Source organism: Microcaecilia unicolor, chromosome 5 (assembly GCF_901765095.1).
Source record: "Microcaecilia unicolor chromosome 5, aMicUni1.1, whole genome shotgun sequence".
NCBI lineage: Eukaryota > Metazoa > Chordata > Amphibia > Gymnophiona > Siphonopidae > Microcaecilia > Microcaecilia unicolor.
This window is the reverse complement of record NC_044035.1, coordinates 211,052,609-211,073,822: the sequence shown is the minus strand read 5'-3', so window position 1 is coordinate 211,073,822 and position 21,214 is coordinate 211,052,609. Positions and strand designations below refer to the sequence as shown.

Sequence of the window (21,214 nt, the reverse complement as noted above, 5' to 3'; positions counted from 1 at the left end):
ATTTTCCCCAAGCCATTTAATAACGGTCTATGGACTTTTCCTTTAGGAAGCCGTCCAAACCATTTTTTAAACTCCGCTACGCTAACCGCCTTTACCAAATTCTCTGGCAACGAATTCCAGAGTTTAATAACATGTTGAGTGAAGAAAAATGTTCTCTGATTCGTTTTAAATTTACTACATTGTAGCTTCATCGCATGCCCCCTAGTCCTAGTATTTTTGGAAAACGTGAACAGACGCTTCACATCTACCCGTTCAACTCCACTCATTATTTTATAGACCTCTATCATATCTCCCCTCAGCCGCCTTTTCTCCAAGCTGAAGAGCCCTAGCCGCTTTAGCCTTTCCTCATAGGGAAGTCGTTCCATCCCCTTTATCATTTTCGTCACCCTTCTCTGCACCTTTTCTAATTCCACTATATCTTTTTTGAGATACGGCGACCAGAATTGAACACAATATTCGAGGTGTGGTCGTACCATGGAGCGATACAAAGGCATTATAACATCCTCATTTTTGTTTTCCATTCCTTTCCTAATAATACCTAAAATTCTATTTGCTTTCTTAGCCACAGCAGCACACTGAGCAGAAGGTTTCAACGTATCATCAACGACGACACCTAGATTCCTTTCTTGGTCCGTGACTCCTAACGTGGAACCTTGCATGACGTAGCTATAATTGGGGTTCCTCTTTCCCACATGCATCACTTTGCACTTGCTCACATTAAATGTCATCTACCATTTAGACGCCCAGTCTCGTAAGGTCCTCTTGTAATTTTTCACAATCCTCCTGCGATTTAACGACTTTGAATAACTTTGTGTCATCAGCAAATTTAATTACCTCACTAGTTACTCCCATCTCTAGGTCATTTATAAATATGTTAACAAGCAGCGGTCCCAGCACAGACCCCTGGGGAACCCCACTAACTACCCTTCTCCATTGAGAATAATGACCATTTAACCCTACTCTCTGTTTTCTATCTTTTAACCAGTTTTTAATCCACAATAGATCCGCTTCAATCTGGCTTTCGCCCACTTCACTCGACAGAAACGGCATTATCCAAAGTCTGTAATGACCTGTTCCTCGCCAAATCCAAAGGTCATTACTCCATCCTCATTCTCCTCGACCTATCCGCCGCTTTTGACACTGTCAATCACAACTAACTTCTTGACACACTGTCCTCTTTTGGGTTCCAGGGCTCTGTCCTCTCCTGGTTCTCCTCTTATCTCTCCCATTGTACCTTCAGAGTACACTCTCATGGCTCTTCCTCCACCCCTATCCCGCTCTCTGTTGGAGTCCCTCAGGGTTCTGTCCTTGGACCCCTTCTTTTCTCTATCTACACCTCTTCTCTGGGCTCCCTGATCTCGTCTCATGGCTTCCAGTATCATTTTTATGCTGATGACACCCAGCTTTATCTCTCCACACCTGACATCACTGCGGAAACCCAAGCCAAAGTATCGGCCTGCTTATCCGACATTGCTGCCTGGATGTCCAACCGCCACCTGAAACTGAACATGGCCAAGACCGAACTTCTTGTCTTCTCACCCAAACCCACTTCTCCTCTACCTCCACTCTCTATCTCGGTTGATAACACCCTCATCGTCCCCTTCTCATCTGCCCGAACCTCTGTGTCATCTTCGACTCCTCCCTCTCCTCTGCGCATATCCAGCAAATAGCCAAGACCTGTCTCTTCTTCCTCTATAACATTAGCAAAATTCGCCCTTTCCTCTCTGAGCACACCACCCGAACTCTCATCCACTCTCATTACCTCTCGCCTTGACTACTGTAACCTACTCCTCACTGGTCTCCAACTTAGCCACCTAAACCCCCTTCAGTCCGTTCAGAACTCTACTGCACGTCTTATCTTCCGCCTGAACCGATACACTCCTATCTCCTTAAGTCACTTCATTGGCTGCCGATCAGGTACCGCATTCAGTTCAAGCTTCTGCTACTAACCTACAAATGCACTCGATCTGCAGCCCCTCCTTACCTCTCAACCCTCATCTCCCCTTACGTTCCTACCCGTAACCTCCGCTCCCAAGACAAATCCCTCCTTTCAGTACCTTTCTCCACCACCGCCAACTCCAGGCTCCGCCCTTTCTGCCTCGCCTCACCCCATGCGTGGAACAAACTCCCCGAGCCCATACGCCAGGCCCCCTCCCTGCCCATCTTCAAATCACTGCTTAAAGCCCACCTCTTCAATGTCGCCTTCCGCACTTAACCACTACACCTCTACTCAGGAAATCCAGACTGCCCCAACTTGACATTTCGTTCTTTAGATTGTAAGCTCCTTTGAGCAGGGACCGTCCTTCTTTGTTAATTTGTACAGCACTGTGTAACCCTAGTAGCACTCTAGAAATGTTAAGTAGTAGTAGTAGTAGATTCCAGCTCCATCCTTGCTCGTTTGTCCAGTCCTGGTTGGGAGATTTTGTCTGCTGCTGCCGCTCCTCGACAGTAGCCCAAGGGCTCACGTTGTTCCAGTGTCCAAGAGCCTGAGCCCGTGACAGATTGCTAAGGCCATGAGCTCGGCAAGATCACCCTACCAGCTGGGTTTCCAGCCTATGACTTTTTCTCCGGTTGGCAATCCGGGTCACCGCTCGGGTTTAGCTCCTAATTCCAGTTCAAAGTTTGGTTCCAGCTTAGTTATTGCTCTTGATCCTTTTAGGACGCTTCATAAGTATCATGGTAAACTTTTGTCTGATCCAGGTTTGAAGAAAACTCCTGAAGCAGCAGCAGAAAGAAAGCGTGTCCGACAGCTCGGGCTCGTGGTAAACCCAGTTTCTGCTATTGAACCTTCTACCACGCTCTTTGAATACCGTTGCAAACTTGTCTTGAATCCAGCTTTGTGGGATACTCCTGAAGCTGTTGCTGAAAGGAGGCGTCTTAGAAATCCCACGCTATGGGTTCAGCTGGAGTCCAGCCTGAGGGGCGCTTCCAGCTGAGTTGCTCCTGAGTCCACTCGGAGGTCCAGTTCCAGCCAAGATGCTGAGTCCCACTCTGAGATCCAGTTCCAGTCAAGACTCAGATTCCAGTCCAGGTCCCAGTCCAGCTCCTGATGTCAGTCCAGCTCCCAGTCCCGGTCCAGCTCCTGTTCAGAGTTCCAGTTTCAGTCTAGACTCTGATTCCAGTCCGGGCCCCAGTCCCGGTTTGGCTCCCGGTCCCAGTCCCGGTCCAGCTTCTGCTCAGAGTTCCAGGTCCAGTCAAGACTCTGATTCCAGTCCAGGTTCCAGTCCCTGGCCCTTTCAGCTGGGCCTTTGCAATGCCAAGGGTACCTAGGTTATTTGGTGTGCTGTTAGTAACACTTCTGCCTTGCTTTGTTTCTTGCCTTGTTTGGTCTGTATGCAGTTAAGCTCTTTAGCTCTTCTGCTTCATCCTGTTGTGGCTGCTTGTCAGCCTTCTGCCATTGCTTTCTTGTTTGTCTGTGTTTGTTGCTGTGTATCCTGCTTGCTTATCCCTAGCTTTGGTTCCCATCCTACTTGTCTCTGTCTTGCAAGCCTTCAGATTTGGTTCTGACCCTGCTTGTCTCTAGCTTCAGTCCCCATCCTACTTGTCTCTGTCTTGCAAGCCTTCAGCTTTGGTTCTGACCCTGCTTGTCTCTAGCTCCAGTCCCCACCCTTCCTGTGTATCCTGAATCCTGTGTCTGCCAAGCTTGTTTGTAAATCCCGACTCTTGCTTGAGTATCCTGAATTCTGTTTCTGCCAAGCTTGTTGTAAATCCTGAATCCTGCTTGAGAATCCTGAATCCTGTTCCAGTCCTGCCTAGCCTGCCTTGTTTGTTCTTTTCCACTCTGACCTTCAGTCAAGCTTGTTTCAGTATCCTATACCCTGTGTGAGAATCCTGAGTCCTGAATCCTGTTTTAATCAAGCTTGTTTAGTATCCAGTGTCTGCTGTGAGAATCCTGTTGCTCCAGTCAGTCTGGTCCAGCATTTCTTGTCTACCAGCAACGTCCTGTAAGTCCTGCAGGCTGCCCGCACCTAGGGGCTCAACCGCTGGGGAACGGTCGTCAGCGCAGGTGAAGTTTGGTTGCTCCAGTCCTGTTATTCCAGTCTAGTTCATTCGTTCCAGTATTTGGGTCCTGCCGAGCCAAGTGCGTTCCAGATTCCAGCTCCATCCTTGCACGTTTGTCTAGTCCTGGTTGGGGGATTGTGTCTGCTGCTGCCGCTCCTCGACAGTAGCCCAAGGGCTCACATTGTTCCAGTGTCCGAGAGCCTGAGACCGTGACAGAATACAAGTGTAAACCGGCATTGGCACACCAAAATGTGGGCATGCACATTTACAACAGTTTTTCTGTATAAGGCCCTTATATGGAAACATGACACATGACTCCTAGCAGTAGTACCGCAAGAGTGCTGCTAAGGGTTGCCGGCGCTAGTTTGAAATTGGGTTAGCTAGGGCAGAAACATAGTAGATGATGAGGGCAGAAAAAGACCTGCACGGTCCATCCAGTCTGCCCAAGAAGATAAATTCCTATGTGCTACTTTTTTATTTGTACTGTCCTCTTCAGGGCACAGACCGTATAAGTCTGGCCAGCCCTATCCCCGCCTCCCAACCACCAACCCCGCCTCCCACCACCAGCTCTGGCACAGACTGTATAAGTCTGCCCAGCACTATCCTCGCCTCCCAACTACCAGTCCCGCCTCCCACCACCAGCTCTGGCACAGAGCGTTTAAGTCTGCCCAGCACTATCCCTGCCTCCCACCACCGGCTCTGGCACAAACCATATAAGTCTACCCAGCACTATCCCTGAGGCCCAACCACCAGCCCCGGCACAGACTGTATAAGTCTGCCCAGCACTAGTCCGCCTCCCAACCACCAGCCCCGACACAGACCGTATAAGTCTGCCTAGCACTAGCCCCGCCTCCTAACCACCAGCTCTGCCACCCATTCTAGGCTAAGCTCCTGAGGATCCCTTCCTTCTGCACAGGATTCCTTTATGTTTATCCCATGCATGTTTGAATTCCGTTACCGTTTTCATCTCCACCACCTCCCGCGGGAGGGCATTCCAAGCATCCACCACCCTCTCCGTGAAAAAATACTTCCCGACATTCTTCTTGAGTCTGCCCCCCTTCAATCTCATTTCATGCCCTCTCTTTCTACCGCCTTCCCATCTCCGGAAAAGGTTTGTTTGCGGATTAATACCTTTCAAATATTTGAACGTCTGTATCATATCACCCCTGTTTCTCCTTTCCTCCAGGGTATACATGTTCAGGTCCGCAAGTCTCTCCTCATACGTCTTGTAACGCAAATCCCATACCATCCTCGTAGCTTTTCTTTGCACTGCTTCAATTCTTTTTACATCCTTAGCAAGATACGGCCTCCAAAACTGAACACAATACTCCAGGTGGGGCCTCACCAACGACTTGTACAGGGGCATCAACACCTCTTTTCTTCTGCTGGTCACACCTCTCTCTATACAGCCTAGTAACCTTCTAGCTAAGGCCACCGCCTTGTCACACTGTTTCATCGCCTTCAGATCCTCAGATACTATCACCCCAAGATCCCTCTTCCCATCCGTACCTAGCAGACTCTCACCGCCTAACACATACGCCTCTCTTGGATTTCTACTCTCTAAGTGCATCACTTTGCATTTCTTCGCATTGAATTTTAATTGCCAAACCTTAGACCATTCTTCTAGCTTTTTCAGATCCTTTTTTATGTTTTCCACTCCCTCCTGGGTGTCCACTGTGTTACAAATCTTAGTATCATCCGCAAATAGGCAAACTTTACCTTCTAACCCTTCGGCAAAGTCACTCACAAATATATTGAACAGAATCGGCTCCAGCACCTATCCCTGAGGCACTCCACTACTCACCTTTCCCTCCTCCGAGCGAACTCCATTCACCACCACCCTCTGGCGCCTGTCCGTCAACCAGTTCCTAATCCAGTTCACCACTTCGGGTCCTATCTTCAGCCCATCCAGTTTATTTAAGAGCCTTCTGTGGGGAACCGTGTCAAAAGCCTTGCTGAAATCTAAGTAGATTACGTCTATAGCATGTCCACGGTTCAATTCTCCGGTCACCCAATCAAAGAATTCAATGAGATTCGTTTGGCACGATTTCCCTTTGGTAAAATCATGTTGTCTCGGATCTTGCAACTTATTTGCTTCCAGGAAATTCACTATCCTTTCCTTCAGCATCGCTTCCATTACTTTTCCAATAATCGAAGTGAGGCTTACCGGCCTGTAGTTTCCAGCTTCTTCCCTATCACCACTTTTGTGAAGAGGGACCACCTCCGCCGTTCGCCAATCCCTCGGAACCTCTCCCATTTCTAAGGATTTATTAAACAAATCTTTAAGAGGACCCGCCAGAACCTCTCTGAACTCCCTCAATATCCTGGGGTGGATCCCATCCGGTCCCATGGCTTTGTCTACCTTTAGTTTTTCTAGTTGTTGATACACACTCTCTTCCGTGAACGGTGCTATATCCACTCCATTCTCAAATGAACTTTTGCCAGTCCATCGCGGTCCTTCTCCCGGATTTTCTTCAGTAAAAACAGAACAAAAGTATCTATTTAGCAAATTTGCCTTTTCTTCATCATTATCTACATAGCGGTTTGCAGGATCTTTTAGTCTCACAATTCCCTTTTTAGTTATTCTCCTTTCACTAATATACCTGAAGAAATTTTTGTCACCCCTCCTTACCTTTCTAGCCATTTGTTCTTCCGCTTGCGCTTTCGTCAGACGTATCTCTCTCTTGGCTTCTTTCAGTTTCCTCCGGTATTCCTCCCCCTGTTCCTCGTCTTGAGTTTTTCTGTATTTCTGGAACGCCAACTCTTTAGCCTTTATTTTCTCAGCCACTTGCTTGGAGAACCATAGCGGTTTCCTTTTTCTCTTGCTTTTATTTACTTTCCTTACATAAAGGTTTGCGGCCCTATTTATAGCTTCTTTCAGCCTGGACCACTGTCCTTCCACTTTTCGTATGTCCTCCCAGCCCATCAGCTCCTTTCTTAGGTATTCCCCCATTTTACTAAAGTCAGCCTGCTTGAAATCCAGGACTTTGAGTTTTGAGTGGCCACCCTCCTCTTCAGCCGTCATATCAAACCAAACCGTTTGATGGTCACTGCTGCCCAGGTGGGCACCCACTCGGATATTTGACACGCTATCCGCATTTGTGAGCACCAGATCCAGCGTCGCTCCCTCCCTCGTGGGTTCCATGACCATTTGTCTGAGCAGAGCACTTTGGAAAGCATCCACAATCTCTCTACTTCTTTCCAATTCCGCAGACGGAACTTTCCAATCTACATCCGGCAGATTGAAATCTCCCAACAACAGCACCTCTCTCTTCTTTTCCAACTTTTGAATATCTGCGATCAGGTCTTTATCTAATTCTTCCAATTGTGTTGGAGGTCTGTAGACAACACCCACGTGGACAGAGGTTCTATCATCTCTTTTTAAGGTGATCCATATCGCTTCTTCCTTAACCCAGGTCCCTGTCATTTCGATTGCTGTGATATCATTTCTCACATATAGAGCTACTCCTCCACCTTTACGACCCTCTCTATCCCTCCTAAATAGATTATAGCCCGGTATGTTTGCATCCCATTCATGGGAACCATTGAGCCATGTCTCTGTGATTGCAACAAAGTCTAAGTCTGCCTCCAACATCAGGGCTTGAAGGTCATGAACTTTGTTGCCAAGACTGCGAGCATTTGTGGCCATCACTTTCCATTTACATTTACATTTCCTGGTATGTGTTTCAACATTTGATATTTTGGTGTGTTTTTTGTCTTTGGGTCCCTCCATATCTTTTTGTTCCACCTTAATGTCTTTTGCTTTTGCTGTTTCTTCTGGCTCAGTTCTATTTTTAGGAACCTCACAGTGCTTTAATGGAGCAAAAGAATTCTGTAGGGGTAACACTTGTGAGGGTGTATGCCTCTGTGTCACATGATGGAGTCTGCCGGAGCCTACTGTGAACCATCTATTCTTAGGTGGTTTTATCCTTTGAGGCAGTGGTGTGAATTTGGTTTGATTTTGTGCAGTCTTAGAAGTTGCTTTAAGTGCATCTAATTCCTGCTTTAATTTACTGAGCTCTTGTTTTAAACTAGCGAGCTGATTACAGATAGGACAAGCCTTAAGTTTCCAGATGATTGGCCTTGAAACTAAAGCTCCACAATGATTACAGAGAATAAAAGCCATCCTGATTTGTTGGAATGGGTATGAATAGGTATTTTATGATGGGGCTTGACAGTGTGCAAAATTAACTTTACTCCTCAGCAATTTGAGACAGTTGTAATTCGGGTGGAGTTAAGTTGTGATAAGTAGTGCAGTTAGTATAGGGATTTAGGAAGTGTCAGTCTTGGGGTGGGTGGGATGAGGAGTAGGATGGGTGGGTATAAACCTAAACCTCTAGAATGTGTTTGCTGTAAAACCTATCTTAGGCCGGTATTAAGCCTCTTTTCTACAAAGCTGATTGGGACAAGGGGAAGACAAGGATAGTAGGTAGAGATGTGCAAAAAAAACCCACAGTTCTAGGGTAGGTGTCACGTTTTCAAAGCTGGAAACTGGTTTGTGAGCCCTTGGGCCATTGCCGACGAGCGGCACTGGCAGGCAAAACCACCCCACACCAGAGACTAGGCAGAACAGGACTGGAACTCCGGACTGGAGTTGCAGCAGAGGCAAACAGGCAGGACTTAAGCAGAGCAGGCGCCCTTAAACTTCACCTGCACTTGGCCACTTTTTACCAAAAGAGCTTCTGGCTGCAGGTGGCCGGCAGGGCTTACTGGGCAAGGCAGGACTGGATACCCCACTAGGCTGAACCAGGACTGAGGGCTAGATGCATCAACCAAACGTTAAAAAATCTAAATAGTAAAAGTGCTTAACGAATTTGAAACAACGAAGAATGCACAAGAAAAACAGCTCAGAAATGTTCGGTGCAGTAATGAAAAGTACAATGTATCATCCCCGTCGTTAATTTGCCCCTTAAGCATGCGCAGAGCAGCCAAGCATGCTGGCTGCTCTGAGCATGCCACAAACGTATTAAACCTACGTAGGTTGCTTACGTCAGACTGGGACGTGCAAGGGGGGGATCGGATCTAGCTCTCCTGCTAGATCAGAGAGCATAAAGGCTTGCAGGTCCCAGACCTAGCAGGAGAGTGCAGCTGAAGATGACTCTAAAAAGAACGACCCTCATAAACCCCCTTTTGTAACAAAAGACCTCTTTCACTGTGATGGAACAAGAAGGGAGGGGGAAGGGGCAGCTTGTTTACAGTACTGGGAAATTGGCTTCAGGGGATAGCAGAGAGTGTTAATTTTCAAAGCTGTGGGAGAAGGAGAGAGAGACAGACTTTTTAAGCTGCAGGGAGAAGTGGGGAGCAGTGTCTGTATGATCTGGGGGGGGGGGGGGGAAGCCGTCCATACAGGATGCCTCTGACAAGCGCCTTTGCCCCCGCCCGATCCTTTTTTGAGGTATGTTTAGTTTTGTAGTGATGCAGGGGGGAGCGGAGAGCCATGTGTTTGTGTTTGTATCTCACTTTTCTTTTTAAACATGCCGGCTTGGATTTTTATGGTGCAGGGGGCAGTGGGGAGATGATGGCTCAGGCCTTAACGACAGGTCTGAGCTCACGTAAACTTTCTGACGGTAAATGATTCGTTGCAATCGTCGGTATGGTTAGTGCATTCCGAATTCTCCACATTTCAATGGTAGTTTCTCGTTTGCATTCCGTTTTCGTTAGCTGCTTGCTTCGTAGGGAAAAGGCCTTTAATGCATGCAACAGGAATTTCCTTCGTTAAAGGGTTGTTAGAGGGCCGTTAAGGTTTAGTGCATCTAGCCCTGAGGGTCAGAGGGGAGAGGAATATACAGAGACAGCCAGGCAGGGAATGAGAAGCCAAAAGATCAGACTAAAAGCTGCAAACAGCCACTGCAGCAGGGAACCAAACACTGAAAAACAAAAGACAGACTGAAAGCTGCCAGGCAGCCACTAAACAAGAAACACAGAGAACCCAGAACCAGACACAGAAAATACAAACAAGAGTCAAGACTAGGACAGTACAGAATCAGGCAAGGAACTAGAACAGGAATCAAACTAGGTTGAAGTGCAACACGCACCATCATACCAGGGCCTTAGACGCGATGCAAAGGCAAAGCAGAAATGTTCTAAGATGGCTGATAAGCCCAGAAGCAGTTGGAACTCAGCTGCTGCAATCACCAGGCAGCTACGGGTGCTGTGCAGGCTCAAACAGCACAAGCAAACCTGGCAGCCTGGAAGATCCGGACCGGACTGGGCTGAAATCTGGAACGGGTGATGGTTCAAAGCAGCCACCGGTTCTGGCCACCAGAGGGCGAGGTGAGCACAGATGTAACAGTATCTCCCCTTCAAGGCCCCCCCGACTTCCATGGGGAATTCAGGTCTCCACGGGTAGCAATGGTGAAATCTACGGAGGAGTCGCAAAACAGGCCCAGGGGTAGCTTGGCTGGAGCTGGAACAAGGCTCAAGGCTGGAACCCAGACTGGCATCAGGACTGGACTTCTCGTCTTGGTCGGAACTGGAACTTGGCTTGGACCCAGCATCTTGGCTGGAACTGGAGCTCAGCGTGGACTCAGCCACATGGCTGGAACTGCAACTCGGTTTGGACTCAGCAGCTTCTTGGCTGGAACTCAGACTCGGAGTGGACTCAGCATCTTGGCCAGAACTGCAACTCGATCCGGACTCAGCATCTCGACTGGCACTGGAACTTGGCAGCAGCTTGGCTAGCAGGGCCACTCCAACTGGCATCGGAGGCTCGGTCAGAAGCATTCCTCGGACTGGACTCAGGGACTTAACTGGCCATGCCACTTGAACTGGGACCGGAGGCTCGGCCAGGAGCACCACTCGAACAGGAATCGGAGGCTCAATTAGAAGTGTCCCTCGGACTGGACTCAGAGGCTTGACTGGAGGTGCTACTTGAACTGAGATTGGAGGCTCGGTTAGAAGCGCTGCTTGGACAGGAATCAGAGGCTCAATTAGAAGCGTCCCTCGGGCTGGACTCAGAGGCTTGACTGGAGGCGCTATTTGAACTTGGATTGGAGGCTCGGTTAGAAGCGCTGCTCGGACAGGAATCAGAGCTTGGCTGGACCTGGAACTTAGCATGGGCTCAGCGGCTTGCCTGGAGCTGGAACTCGGCTTGGATTCTGGAACACTTTGGCTGAGAGTGTCCCTCCGGATGGACTGATAGTATGCCTGGACCTCAGGATTCGCAAGACGCTCTCTCTCAATGACAGCTTCCAGAGTATCCCGCAGGGCTGGGTCGGAGACAAGTAGGCGACGATATTCCCAGAGCGGGGTCCTAGGATCAATGGCAGAAACTGGGTTCACCCTGTGCCCAAGCCGCCGGACACGCTTCCTCTCCGCTGAAGCTTCATGCAGCTTCCTCACACGTGGATCAGACAAAAGTTATCTACAATATTCCTCCAGTGTCATGAAAAGGTCAAAAACAACAATAAGGCCAGAACCTGACTTCACAAGGGAAACAGGAGCAGACGTTCTAGGCTGGAGGCCCAGCAGGTCGGGTGATCTTGCCGAGCTCATGGCCTTTGCATTCTGTCACGTTTTCAAAGCTGGAAACTGGTTTGTGAGCCCTTGGGCCACTGCCGAGGAGCGGCAGTGGCAGGCAAAACCACCTCACACCAGAGACTAGGCAGAACAGGACTGGAACTCCGGACTGGAGTTGCAGCAGAGGCAAACAGGCAGGACTTAAGCAGAGCAGGCACCCTTAAACTTCACCTGCACTTGGCCACTTTTTACCAAAAGTTGAGCTTCTGGCTGCAGGTGGCCGGCAGGGCTTACTGGGCAAGGCAAGACTGGATACCCCACTAGGCTGAACCAGGACTGAGGGTCAGAGGGGAGAGGAATATACAGAGACAGCCAGGTAGGGAATGAGAAGCCAAAAGACCAGACTGAAAGCTGTAAACAGCCACTGCAGCAGGGAACCAAACACTGAAAAACAAAAGACAGACTGAAAGCTGCCAGGCAGCCACTAAACAAGAAACACAGAGAAACCAGAACCAGACACAGTAAATACAAACAAGAGTCAAGACTAGGACAGTACAAGCTAAGCTACACATAAACTAAACAGAATCAGGCAAGGAACTAGAACAGGAATCAAACTAGGTTGAAGTGCAACCCGCACCAACATACCAGGGCCTTAGACGCGATGCAAAGGCAAAGCAGAAATGTTCCAAGATGGCTGATAAGCCCAGAAGCAGTTGGAACTCAGCTGCTGCAATCACCAGGCAGCTACGGGTGCTGTGCAGGCTCAAACAGCACAAGCAAACCTGGCAGCCTGAAAGATCCGGACTGGACTGAGCTGAAATCTGGAACGGGTGATGGTCCACAGCAGCCACCGGTTCTGGCCACCAGAGGGCGAGGTGAGCACAGACATAACAGTAGGAAAAGCCACAAATATAGCCAGCACAAGTCTTATCTGAGTTTCTCCCAGCCAGAGACCAGCAACACAGCTCTCCACAGAAAACAAACTTGTGCTTTTAAAATGGCTGCAGAAAAAAACCAGGTGAGCTGAGATGAGATGGGGTGGGGGAGGGAAGGAGCTCAGAAACACTTGGCAAAAGAAAGATTTCTAATACTTGCTGGCAGTTTGAAATCAGAAATCTAGTTTTCAGATTCACAGATATCAATAAACCAGTTTGAAACACAAACAGTTTGAAACACAGTCAGATTATACAGTCAGATCAAACAGGTTTTGTTTTTTTTAATTGTTCTTGCCTGATCCCACTAGGGACCAGTGATACTGGGGGTCATTCAAGAGGATAGGGGACTCCTGACTTGGTGGAGGGGAGCACCTCAAAGTGACTTTGCCCAACTCCTTTAAGACGGGGCCCAGGAGTGCTGTGCTGTAAATTTGCAGCCTGATGCTCTTGAGATGCTTTTTAGCTGGGGTTATTTTTCCAGTTATAACACTGGTTGCAGTATTCACTGCAAGCTTCTTTATAAATAATAATGAGCTGCTTTACATGCATTTGCATGTTTTGTATAGCATTACTATATACCCCTCACAATGAGCTACAATAAACTGTTTTGCATTAGAGTCCTTTAATACATGTTAAGGAACAAATAATGCAGATTATCACAATAACACAGCTTAATAACGTTTCTCCTAAGTAGTCATATTCAGCTACTAGATGGATAATTTATCTGTCCAAATCATAAATAGCAGATATAACTTTAAACAGATAACTTCCCTTTAAAGTTACAGAAAATCGATTTTACTTTAAATGGGTAACTTAGCCCAGTGATTCCCAAACCTGGTCTTGGAGGCACCCCACTGCATGGAAATCTCTCTCATGAATATTCATTGTGGATATTCTGAAAACCTGACTGGCTGGTGTGCCTCCAGGACCAGGTTTGGGAAAGACTGACTTAGCCTTTGCATTAGGCGGCCAGCTGAATATCTACTTCCTTATGTCCTGTACACAGGGAAATCCAGCTACTCAGAATATCTCATCCAGCAGCTCCAGAGTTGCCTCTGCTCTTACTATCTTAATCACAGAAATGTAACCACTGTAGGGAACATAGCAAATAGTGCAGTGAGCAGCAATGTTAACTGGATATCTTTCTTTCAGCAGCATTTCTAAACTGTTGAATACAACCATATAAAAGTGATCAGATAAAGATATCTAATTAATTCTAGAACAGTCACTGCCAATCACCAGACTTGATGGTCAAATTTAGTAGAAAGGCACTAAGTCAGTACTGTCCTGCTGTGCCCTGGAAATGCCTCGTCTCACCTTTTTGGTGGAGATAAATTTTGTTCAGTCAACAATATTTAAATACTGTGGCAGCATAAAGGATTTTGAAATGGCAAGACTTCTGGGGCTACCCAGACAAATCTTTTGAATAATGACCTCCATGTCTCTAAGCACCACCTTAAAAGTAACTCACTCTACCTTTCTATCAAAGAATGATCGTTAATTTAAACGTTTGTAGTATTCTGTAATGGATTTGTGGAAACAATCCTCATAAGCTTAACAACCATTCTTTTTGCACTAAATATGAAAAAGTAGCTAGCTATTTTATACCCATTTCAGGAAAAACTTTTCTGAAATTGTTGCATAGAATCTGTAAATATCTGAACATAATATCATGTAGAAGTAATTTACCTAATTAGGTCCTAATTTCCATATATACATTTCTGTATGCATAAGACTTCTTTTTCCTGAGAGGCTGTTTAACCTTATGAAAAATGACAAATTCTATATTTTTTATTCTTAAATAAAAAAAAAGGTGAAATACAATTTTTTAACAAGACAACGCAATGGTCCTTACCCTGCTATAGGCATTGGGCCAGCGATTTGAGAAGTAAACCATGTTGTCAAGGGCCAGCAGTCCTGGTGGAGTGTGGCATAAATCCAGAGAAGGGTTGCTATAATTCTAGAGAGAATATGAAAGAGAACAGCAAGTCTATTAGAATACAGCTATCCTAAAGTATGGACAAGAAAGTGCTGGAAAATCTAGGGGTCAGTTTTCAAATCACCTTGCTGCCTGTGAGAATAAGGTGGTAAGGTCATCCCCTTAAGAATGGAGTGCAGCAGTATGTGAGATGGAAAGATTACTAGCGGAAAGGATCAACCAACTGAGTAGATGCACTTGATCTGGGATCCTTTTATCCTTCATGTATAACTTGGACGAAGTTATAGGTTAAGGTGGTGCAAGACCCAGGGGGAGGGGGGGCAGGTGGGGGGGAGGGTTTGGGTTCTGAAGGGATCGAGGGGGAGGGAGTTGGAGAATAACATAAACTTTATAAAGACTGAAGTTTTGGACTGTTTACTTTGAATAGTTAAATAGGCACACATGTGATTTAAGATGTGCTCATCTGGATCGTAATGAGAGGCTCATCATGTTTTGTATTATCTGTTCGATACACTGCCAGAGACTGGTGTTATGTTTAATTGGACTGTAATGTGAAACACATGGTGTTCTATGTTTCAGATTAGTTGTATTATTTGTCAATAAAGACTTCATGCAAATAAAAAAAAATGGAGTGAGGCAGAGCACCTAAATTTAGATATTCACAACATGGGTGGCTGCTGTGGTGGGGTTAAGTGAATAGGACAAAAGTTAGATGCTTAGCGCTAATCCTCAATCCTAGGAGCCTGATGCACCGAAACTTGTGTGCTGCAGTAACAGGATGTAATTTGGACAGCCCAATTTTGGTCATCTAGATTTCAGAGAATTTTCAGCTGCTTAAATCCGGCATAAAATCAAGTTACCTAGGTTGGATGCTCAGCCTTGGCTGACAATTGACTAAATAGTACAGGAGAAGATTTAAGTTTCAGACACATTTGAGGACAAAGAAGTGCAAGAAAAATCCTGCAGGTAATTTTTTTTCCACAGTTTTTGAATCAACATTAGTTTTGTCCACAGATTTCATTTTCACAGACAAAGCAGTGGAAGAAAAGTACAGCTTTCACTTAAAGTTAGGAATCCAGCAAAAATTCCACAAGCTTTGGTACACACATTTTTTTAGTAACTTTTTTTCTACATTTGTTTCCCTTCTGAACCTGTTAGAAATTAAACCCTTCGGCGACCAATTAGCTACTTCTAATTCTGCAAGTAAACTGACTGAAGGCCTTGGGCCTTTTTTGGACCAAATTTAAATCTAGCCTTTAGATAACACATATGATAACACATATTTGAAGTAGCTACATTGTCACTAATTATAACTTTCAGAATCTGTCTTGCAAAGAACACACAGTTCCCAATTAATTTATATTTCCTACCTGAGTAAATTATTCAAAGTCATGTTTCCTTACACAAAAAAGCTATGAATTTCTGAGGAATAATTTTGTATAATCCAAAGTGTGAAAACTGGACTAGACTATATTTTCTGTTGAGTATATTGTTGTTAACTATAGTGCGATATGATATATTGTAAAGTGCGGTCAGTGTTGTGCGATATTGAGTTACTAGTAATTAGTTACTTAGGGGCCCTTTTACCAAAGGGTTGGCATGCAGCAACAGGCTTGCCGCACACCAATGTGAAACTACCGCAGGAGCCCGGCAGTAGTTCCCACGCCCTGGGTGTGCCATTTCCAGCACTACAACAATATTTTCAACTTTTGTAGCACCAGTGCTTACCCGGCGGTAATTGGACAGCGCAGCATGCTGCCCAGTTACCACTGGGTTAGCATGGGCATCCTTACTACCACCTCAATGGGTGGCGGTAAGTACCCCCCCCCCCCCCCCCCTGAAATGGCTGCTTAGCAAATGGTTCACTTACTGCACGGATATAACAAAAGAGAGGGAACGAAGTACAAACTAAAGTCCAAACAAAAAAAAACAGCACCACGGGCCTTTAAAAATGGAACACAGTTCTTTAATGAATGAGCCTTGATAAAAAGACCCGACACGGGCCGTGTTTCGGTGACTAGCACCTGTGTCAGGGTTCACAGTGATGACGTGGAAAACTTGGGGAATAATTCGAATATATTCCTTACCCCACGTCTCATATAGTAAAAGGTTCATTCATTAAAGAACTGTGTCACTTACTGCACGGTCATTTCTTTTTGAGAACAAAAGGCAACCTTTTACTCGCTGTGGTAAAAGGGGGCCTCAGCGTGCGTCAAAAACATGTGCTGATGCTAGAACAGGCCCCTTTTTATCGCGGCTTAGTAAAAGGATTCCTAAGTTAATTACTTTCTTGCAGTAATCAATAAAGTAGTTAACTACTTATTCACTATCCCAATAACTGGATATTTTACCTGTTCACGTACCATAAGGCATTTACCATAAGCATTCTCAGATGTGGTACTGGTAAAGGAAAAGCAATTAATTATTCTTTTTTTTTGTTGTTACTAATTTTTATTGGCAGGAGAAATGGACAGGTACAACCAATATCACAAAAAACAAACCTTTGCAGAACACATCATTTTCTAGTATACATCGTCTACTAAGAGGGGTTTCCCCCATTTTGAAACACCACTCAGGTAATACTGGGATCCAATACACAAAGCAGAAGAATAACAAATAACTTGTTACAAAGCAAGATTGGAACCCATGCGAGTGAAGTTCTCCACCATCTGAATCCACTAAGTCAACGTAACCATCAGATTGTAAAGTAGCTCACATCCTTCCTTCAGAGCCATACCGTACCACATTCTCTTGCGCTTATTTCCATTTTATCCCCCCCCTCCCAAAGAATCTCCCCCCTCCCCCCCCCCCTCCATGGAGACCAGCTACAAAGATTAACCAAACATTCAGCACAGGACTATTAGTCAGCCAACCGCCCACTGGGTAGATGTGAAAGATGCTCATAGCTGCTTTTCCAAACTTTGTGCCCCGCAGGTAACCTCTCCCTATCACCCTCTACTTCCAGTTTCTTCTCGCCTTCCCAGTCTGCCATTTGTTTCATAGCGGCGTACCACTGGGCAAGAGGCGGTGACTTATTGTCCACCCAGTGGTGTAGAATAACTTTCTTAGCAAGCACCAGGGATAATAAGATAAACCTACAATGTAAGGTGTGTACTCCCCTGTCGAGCCAGTTCGGAATCTAAGCCCAGCATTAATATTTTATAAGTCCACTCTGGAGGTCACGTGATGCTCTGAAAGGAGGCAGACGTGGTGTCGTGAGCTCCGAGGCCCTGACCCATGAAATCTGTAATTTTAACGATTACATTGCAAGGCAAGAGCCCCTAAAACATTAAATCATAGCGGAGAACCTTTATGGATAAGTTTCTGAGCACTCCAGCAAAAGCGATGACTAGCAGAAGCACGAGAAAAGAAAAAGACAAACCTAAGGTAGCGGGTGGAGCGGAGGAAGGCCCGGCGCTGAGCGGGAACGCCGCGTTCACGGAGGAGCAGTTAAAACAGCTCAAAGACGTGATGGAAGAGGTGATGGCGCAAAGACTAGATCAATTATGTGTGCGAACCGCAAACTTAGAGTCGCTCCTCACGGACACTGTGCAGCGGACGGGGGAGCTTGAAAAGCGAGTCTCGGACGTCGAAGATGCGTCGGGCCCCACCGCGCGCCAAGTAACAGACCTTACAGCAAACGTGGAGCGGCTGAAGGTTCAACTGGATGACTTAGAGAATAGGTCGTGACGGGGAAATCTGCGACTGGTGGGCCTCCCAGAAGCGGTCCCAGACCAAGCGCTAGCGTCCGTGTTGGAAAAGTGGCTAGCAGAAGAATTCGCGCTATCTGACCATGCGGGCAAGATTTGTCTGGAGCGGGCCCACCGGGTGGGAAGATATCAAGAGGGGAAGAAAAACCCGAGAACAGTTATAGTTAAAGTGCACAACTACGTGCACAAAGTAGAAATCCTGCAAGGCTACAGACAAAAACGCCAGCAACTTAAATACAATGGACACCAAGTCCGAATTTACCAGGATTATTCGGCTGCACTGCAGGAGCAGAGAAAGAAATTCACTCCATGGTGTCAGCGACTTCATGATATGCAAGTACCATTTATGCTAATATACCCTGCGGTACTTAAAGTCAAGAGTGAAGGCAAATGGAAATTCTGTGACACAGTTTCTGCAGCGCAACACCATGTGGAGGACTTGGAAGACAAGAAAAACAGGCCTGACAGAGGAGAGAAAGAGAAATAATTTACCTAATGTAATGTATTATATGTTTATTGCTATGTTGGAGTGTTAGTAATAATATAGTAGAGTATCGTACAGGGATCTAGGGAGATATGCCTAAGATCGGTTATAGAAGGGCTGCCTTGATTACTCTAGAGTTGGGGCCCGGAGGCACGGAAACCCCAATTACCCACCCAGAGAGCGATGGGTTGGGCCACAGAGATGGGAGGGACAATAAAGGGAAGGATAGCGAAAGGGGGAGGGGCGGGAAGACAGAGGGGAGTTGCGGGGGGAGGGAGGGGTCAGAAGAAGAGGGTGGGCATGGGAAGGGGTTACTGGGGGGGTAGTAGAACTAGTTTTGTGAGCAATTGGGGCAATGAAAGGTGGGGCACTTGTAGTAAAGATCACTTGATACAGAAAGGGCGGGGGCATGAGAGAAAGTGTAAGGACATTGACCTTTGGACTTTAACAGGAAGATTCCCTGGGAGGGAGGCTGGGCTTTCCCGGGAATGCAGAGAAGATAATATGACTACAACACCAGACAAGGGTTTTGAGCAAGCCACGGGGGAGTGAGGTTCGTGTGATCTCATGGAACGTTTGTGGGATCACGACCCCAATAAAAAGAACAAAGATATTGGAGGCTTTGAAGCGTCACGGGGCCCAGATAGCCTGCGTTCAAGAGACGAGACTCTCCCAAGAGGAGCATGAAAAGCTAAAAAAGCAGTGGGTGGGGGAGATGCACTGTTCCCCAGCGGTAGGCAGAAAAGGAGGGGTAGTAATTTTAATACATAAGGCCTTGGCCTGTCAAGTAACGCCCTTATTCAAAGATAGCGAGGGGAGATATGTTGGAGTTAAGATACACTTGCAGGGCAGAGATAGACTTTTGGTGGCTGTTTACGCACCAACTGGGATGAATAAAAAGTTTTACTCACAGTTATTAAGCAAGTGTCAACAGTACCCAGGTCTGCCCATAATGATAGCAGGGGATATGAATCAGGTATTTCACTGGGGGCTGGATCGTACGGGACCAAGGAGAAAAGGGGAGCTTGATGGGCCCACACTGCTAGAATCTTTTTGTCAAGCCGCAGGGTTAGTTGATCCATGGCGGCTGCTGAACATGGATGAGAAAGATTATACCCATATATCGAGGGTCCACCGTACCCAATCTAGACTAGATTATATATTACTTTCCCAAGAACTGTTCTCGCAGGTCCAGGCAGCAAAGATAGGACCTGAGGAGCTGTCAGATCATGCCATGATTTGGATAGACCTGGAAGCACAGCCATATTATCAAGCAGCGAGGCACTGGCGCTTCCCGGCCTATCTATACTCATCGCCGGAATTTCAGAAATATCTTCTTAAAAAATGGGAGGAATACAGCACCTTCAATGCTCAGCATGCGGAAGACCCAGTTCTTTTTTGGGCAGCTGCCAAAGCCGTGCTAAGAGGAGACATAATAGCCTATGTGAGTCAGAGAAATCGTCAGATCGCAAAGGGGATTCTAACCCGAGAGTGCCAGTTTAGACTGTCGAAGAGACAATACATTAAAGACCCTGTAGCAGAAAATTATGATTCACTGATGGCAGCGCGGGTTGCGCTAAATGAACTCTTGCACGAGAGAACGACCCGTTCCCTTATTTATAGAAAGTTTAAACTTTACAAATATGGAGACAAAGTGGGAGGGCAGCTAGCTCGCCTGGTGAAAGGAGCACGCAGGTCACACTATATACCGGTCCTGAGAAACAGTGCAGGACAGAGAGTGTCTAGAGCTGAGGAGGTGGCGGAGACCTTCTGGAGGCACTTCTCTGCGTTATATCAAGGAGAACCTGGGGAGCGAAAAGGAATAAGGGACTACTTAGCTCAGTCAGGCATGCCGCAGCTCCCGGCTGAAGCAGTGGAGGGGCTTAATGTGCCATTAACGGCCAAAGAAGTTCAGAGAGCCATCAAGGCCCTAAAGTTACATTCAGCGCCGGGGCCTGACGGCTTTTCGGGCGAATTTTACAAAATGCTAGGCCCCCAGCTACTGGGACCATTATGGGACTATTATACAGAAATCATTGAGCACGAGGCGTTTCCTCCTCAGTCAAATACAGCGTTAGTCAGCCTTCTGCCAAAAAGCGGGAGGGATTTATTGGACCCTGGCTCATATCGGCCGATCTCATTAATTAATGTTGATGTGAAGATTCTATCACGAGTCCTGGCAGACCGACTAGCCCCTTTGTTGCCCCAGTTAATTCAGGAGAATCAGATAGGCTTTGTGAGAGGTCGCCAGTCATTTCTAAATGTGCGCAAGTTACTAGCAGCAGTAATACACAACACAGTGGGAGGCACATCGGGGTTGATAGTTAGCCTAGATGCGGAACGTGCCTTTGACAGAGTGTTTTGGCCCTTTATGTTCAAGGTGTTACAATGGGTGGGGATCACGGGTTGGCACCTGCAGGCTATAAGAGCACTTTACGCATCTCCAAAAGCTATGCTGATAGTAAATGGGATTAGAACAGGAGAGATGGAGATTCGATGTGGGACACGACAGGGATGCCCCCTGTCTCCTCTGCTATTTGTGCTCTCCTTGGAGCCTCTTTTATGTGAGATTCGGGCGGCGGAGCAGATACGGGGCATCCAAACTCAGGGGGCAGTTCCCAAAATACTTGCATATGCTGACGATCTCTTACTAATTCTAGACCCAGCCCATTCGACACTGCGTTGC

The 21,214-nt window shown here is 46.7% G+C and overlaps 1 protein-coding gene across 3 annotated transcripts in view; it reads right to left on the bottom strand.

Moving 5' to 3' along the window:
• Positions 1 to 21,214, bottom strand: part of ELMO3 (engulfment and cell motility 3) — a 987,719-nt gene that overhangs the window by 262,266 nt on the left and 704,239 nt on the right. For all 3 annotated transcript variants that reach the window (XM_030203739.1, XM_030203740.1, XM_030203742.1), the window contains one exon: positions 14,251 to 14,355. In XM_030203739.1, coding sequence (XP_030059599.1) covers positions 14,251 to 14,355 — 105 coding nt within the window. The remainder of the gene's footprint in view (positions 1 to 14,250; positions 14,356 to 21,214) is intronic.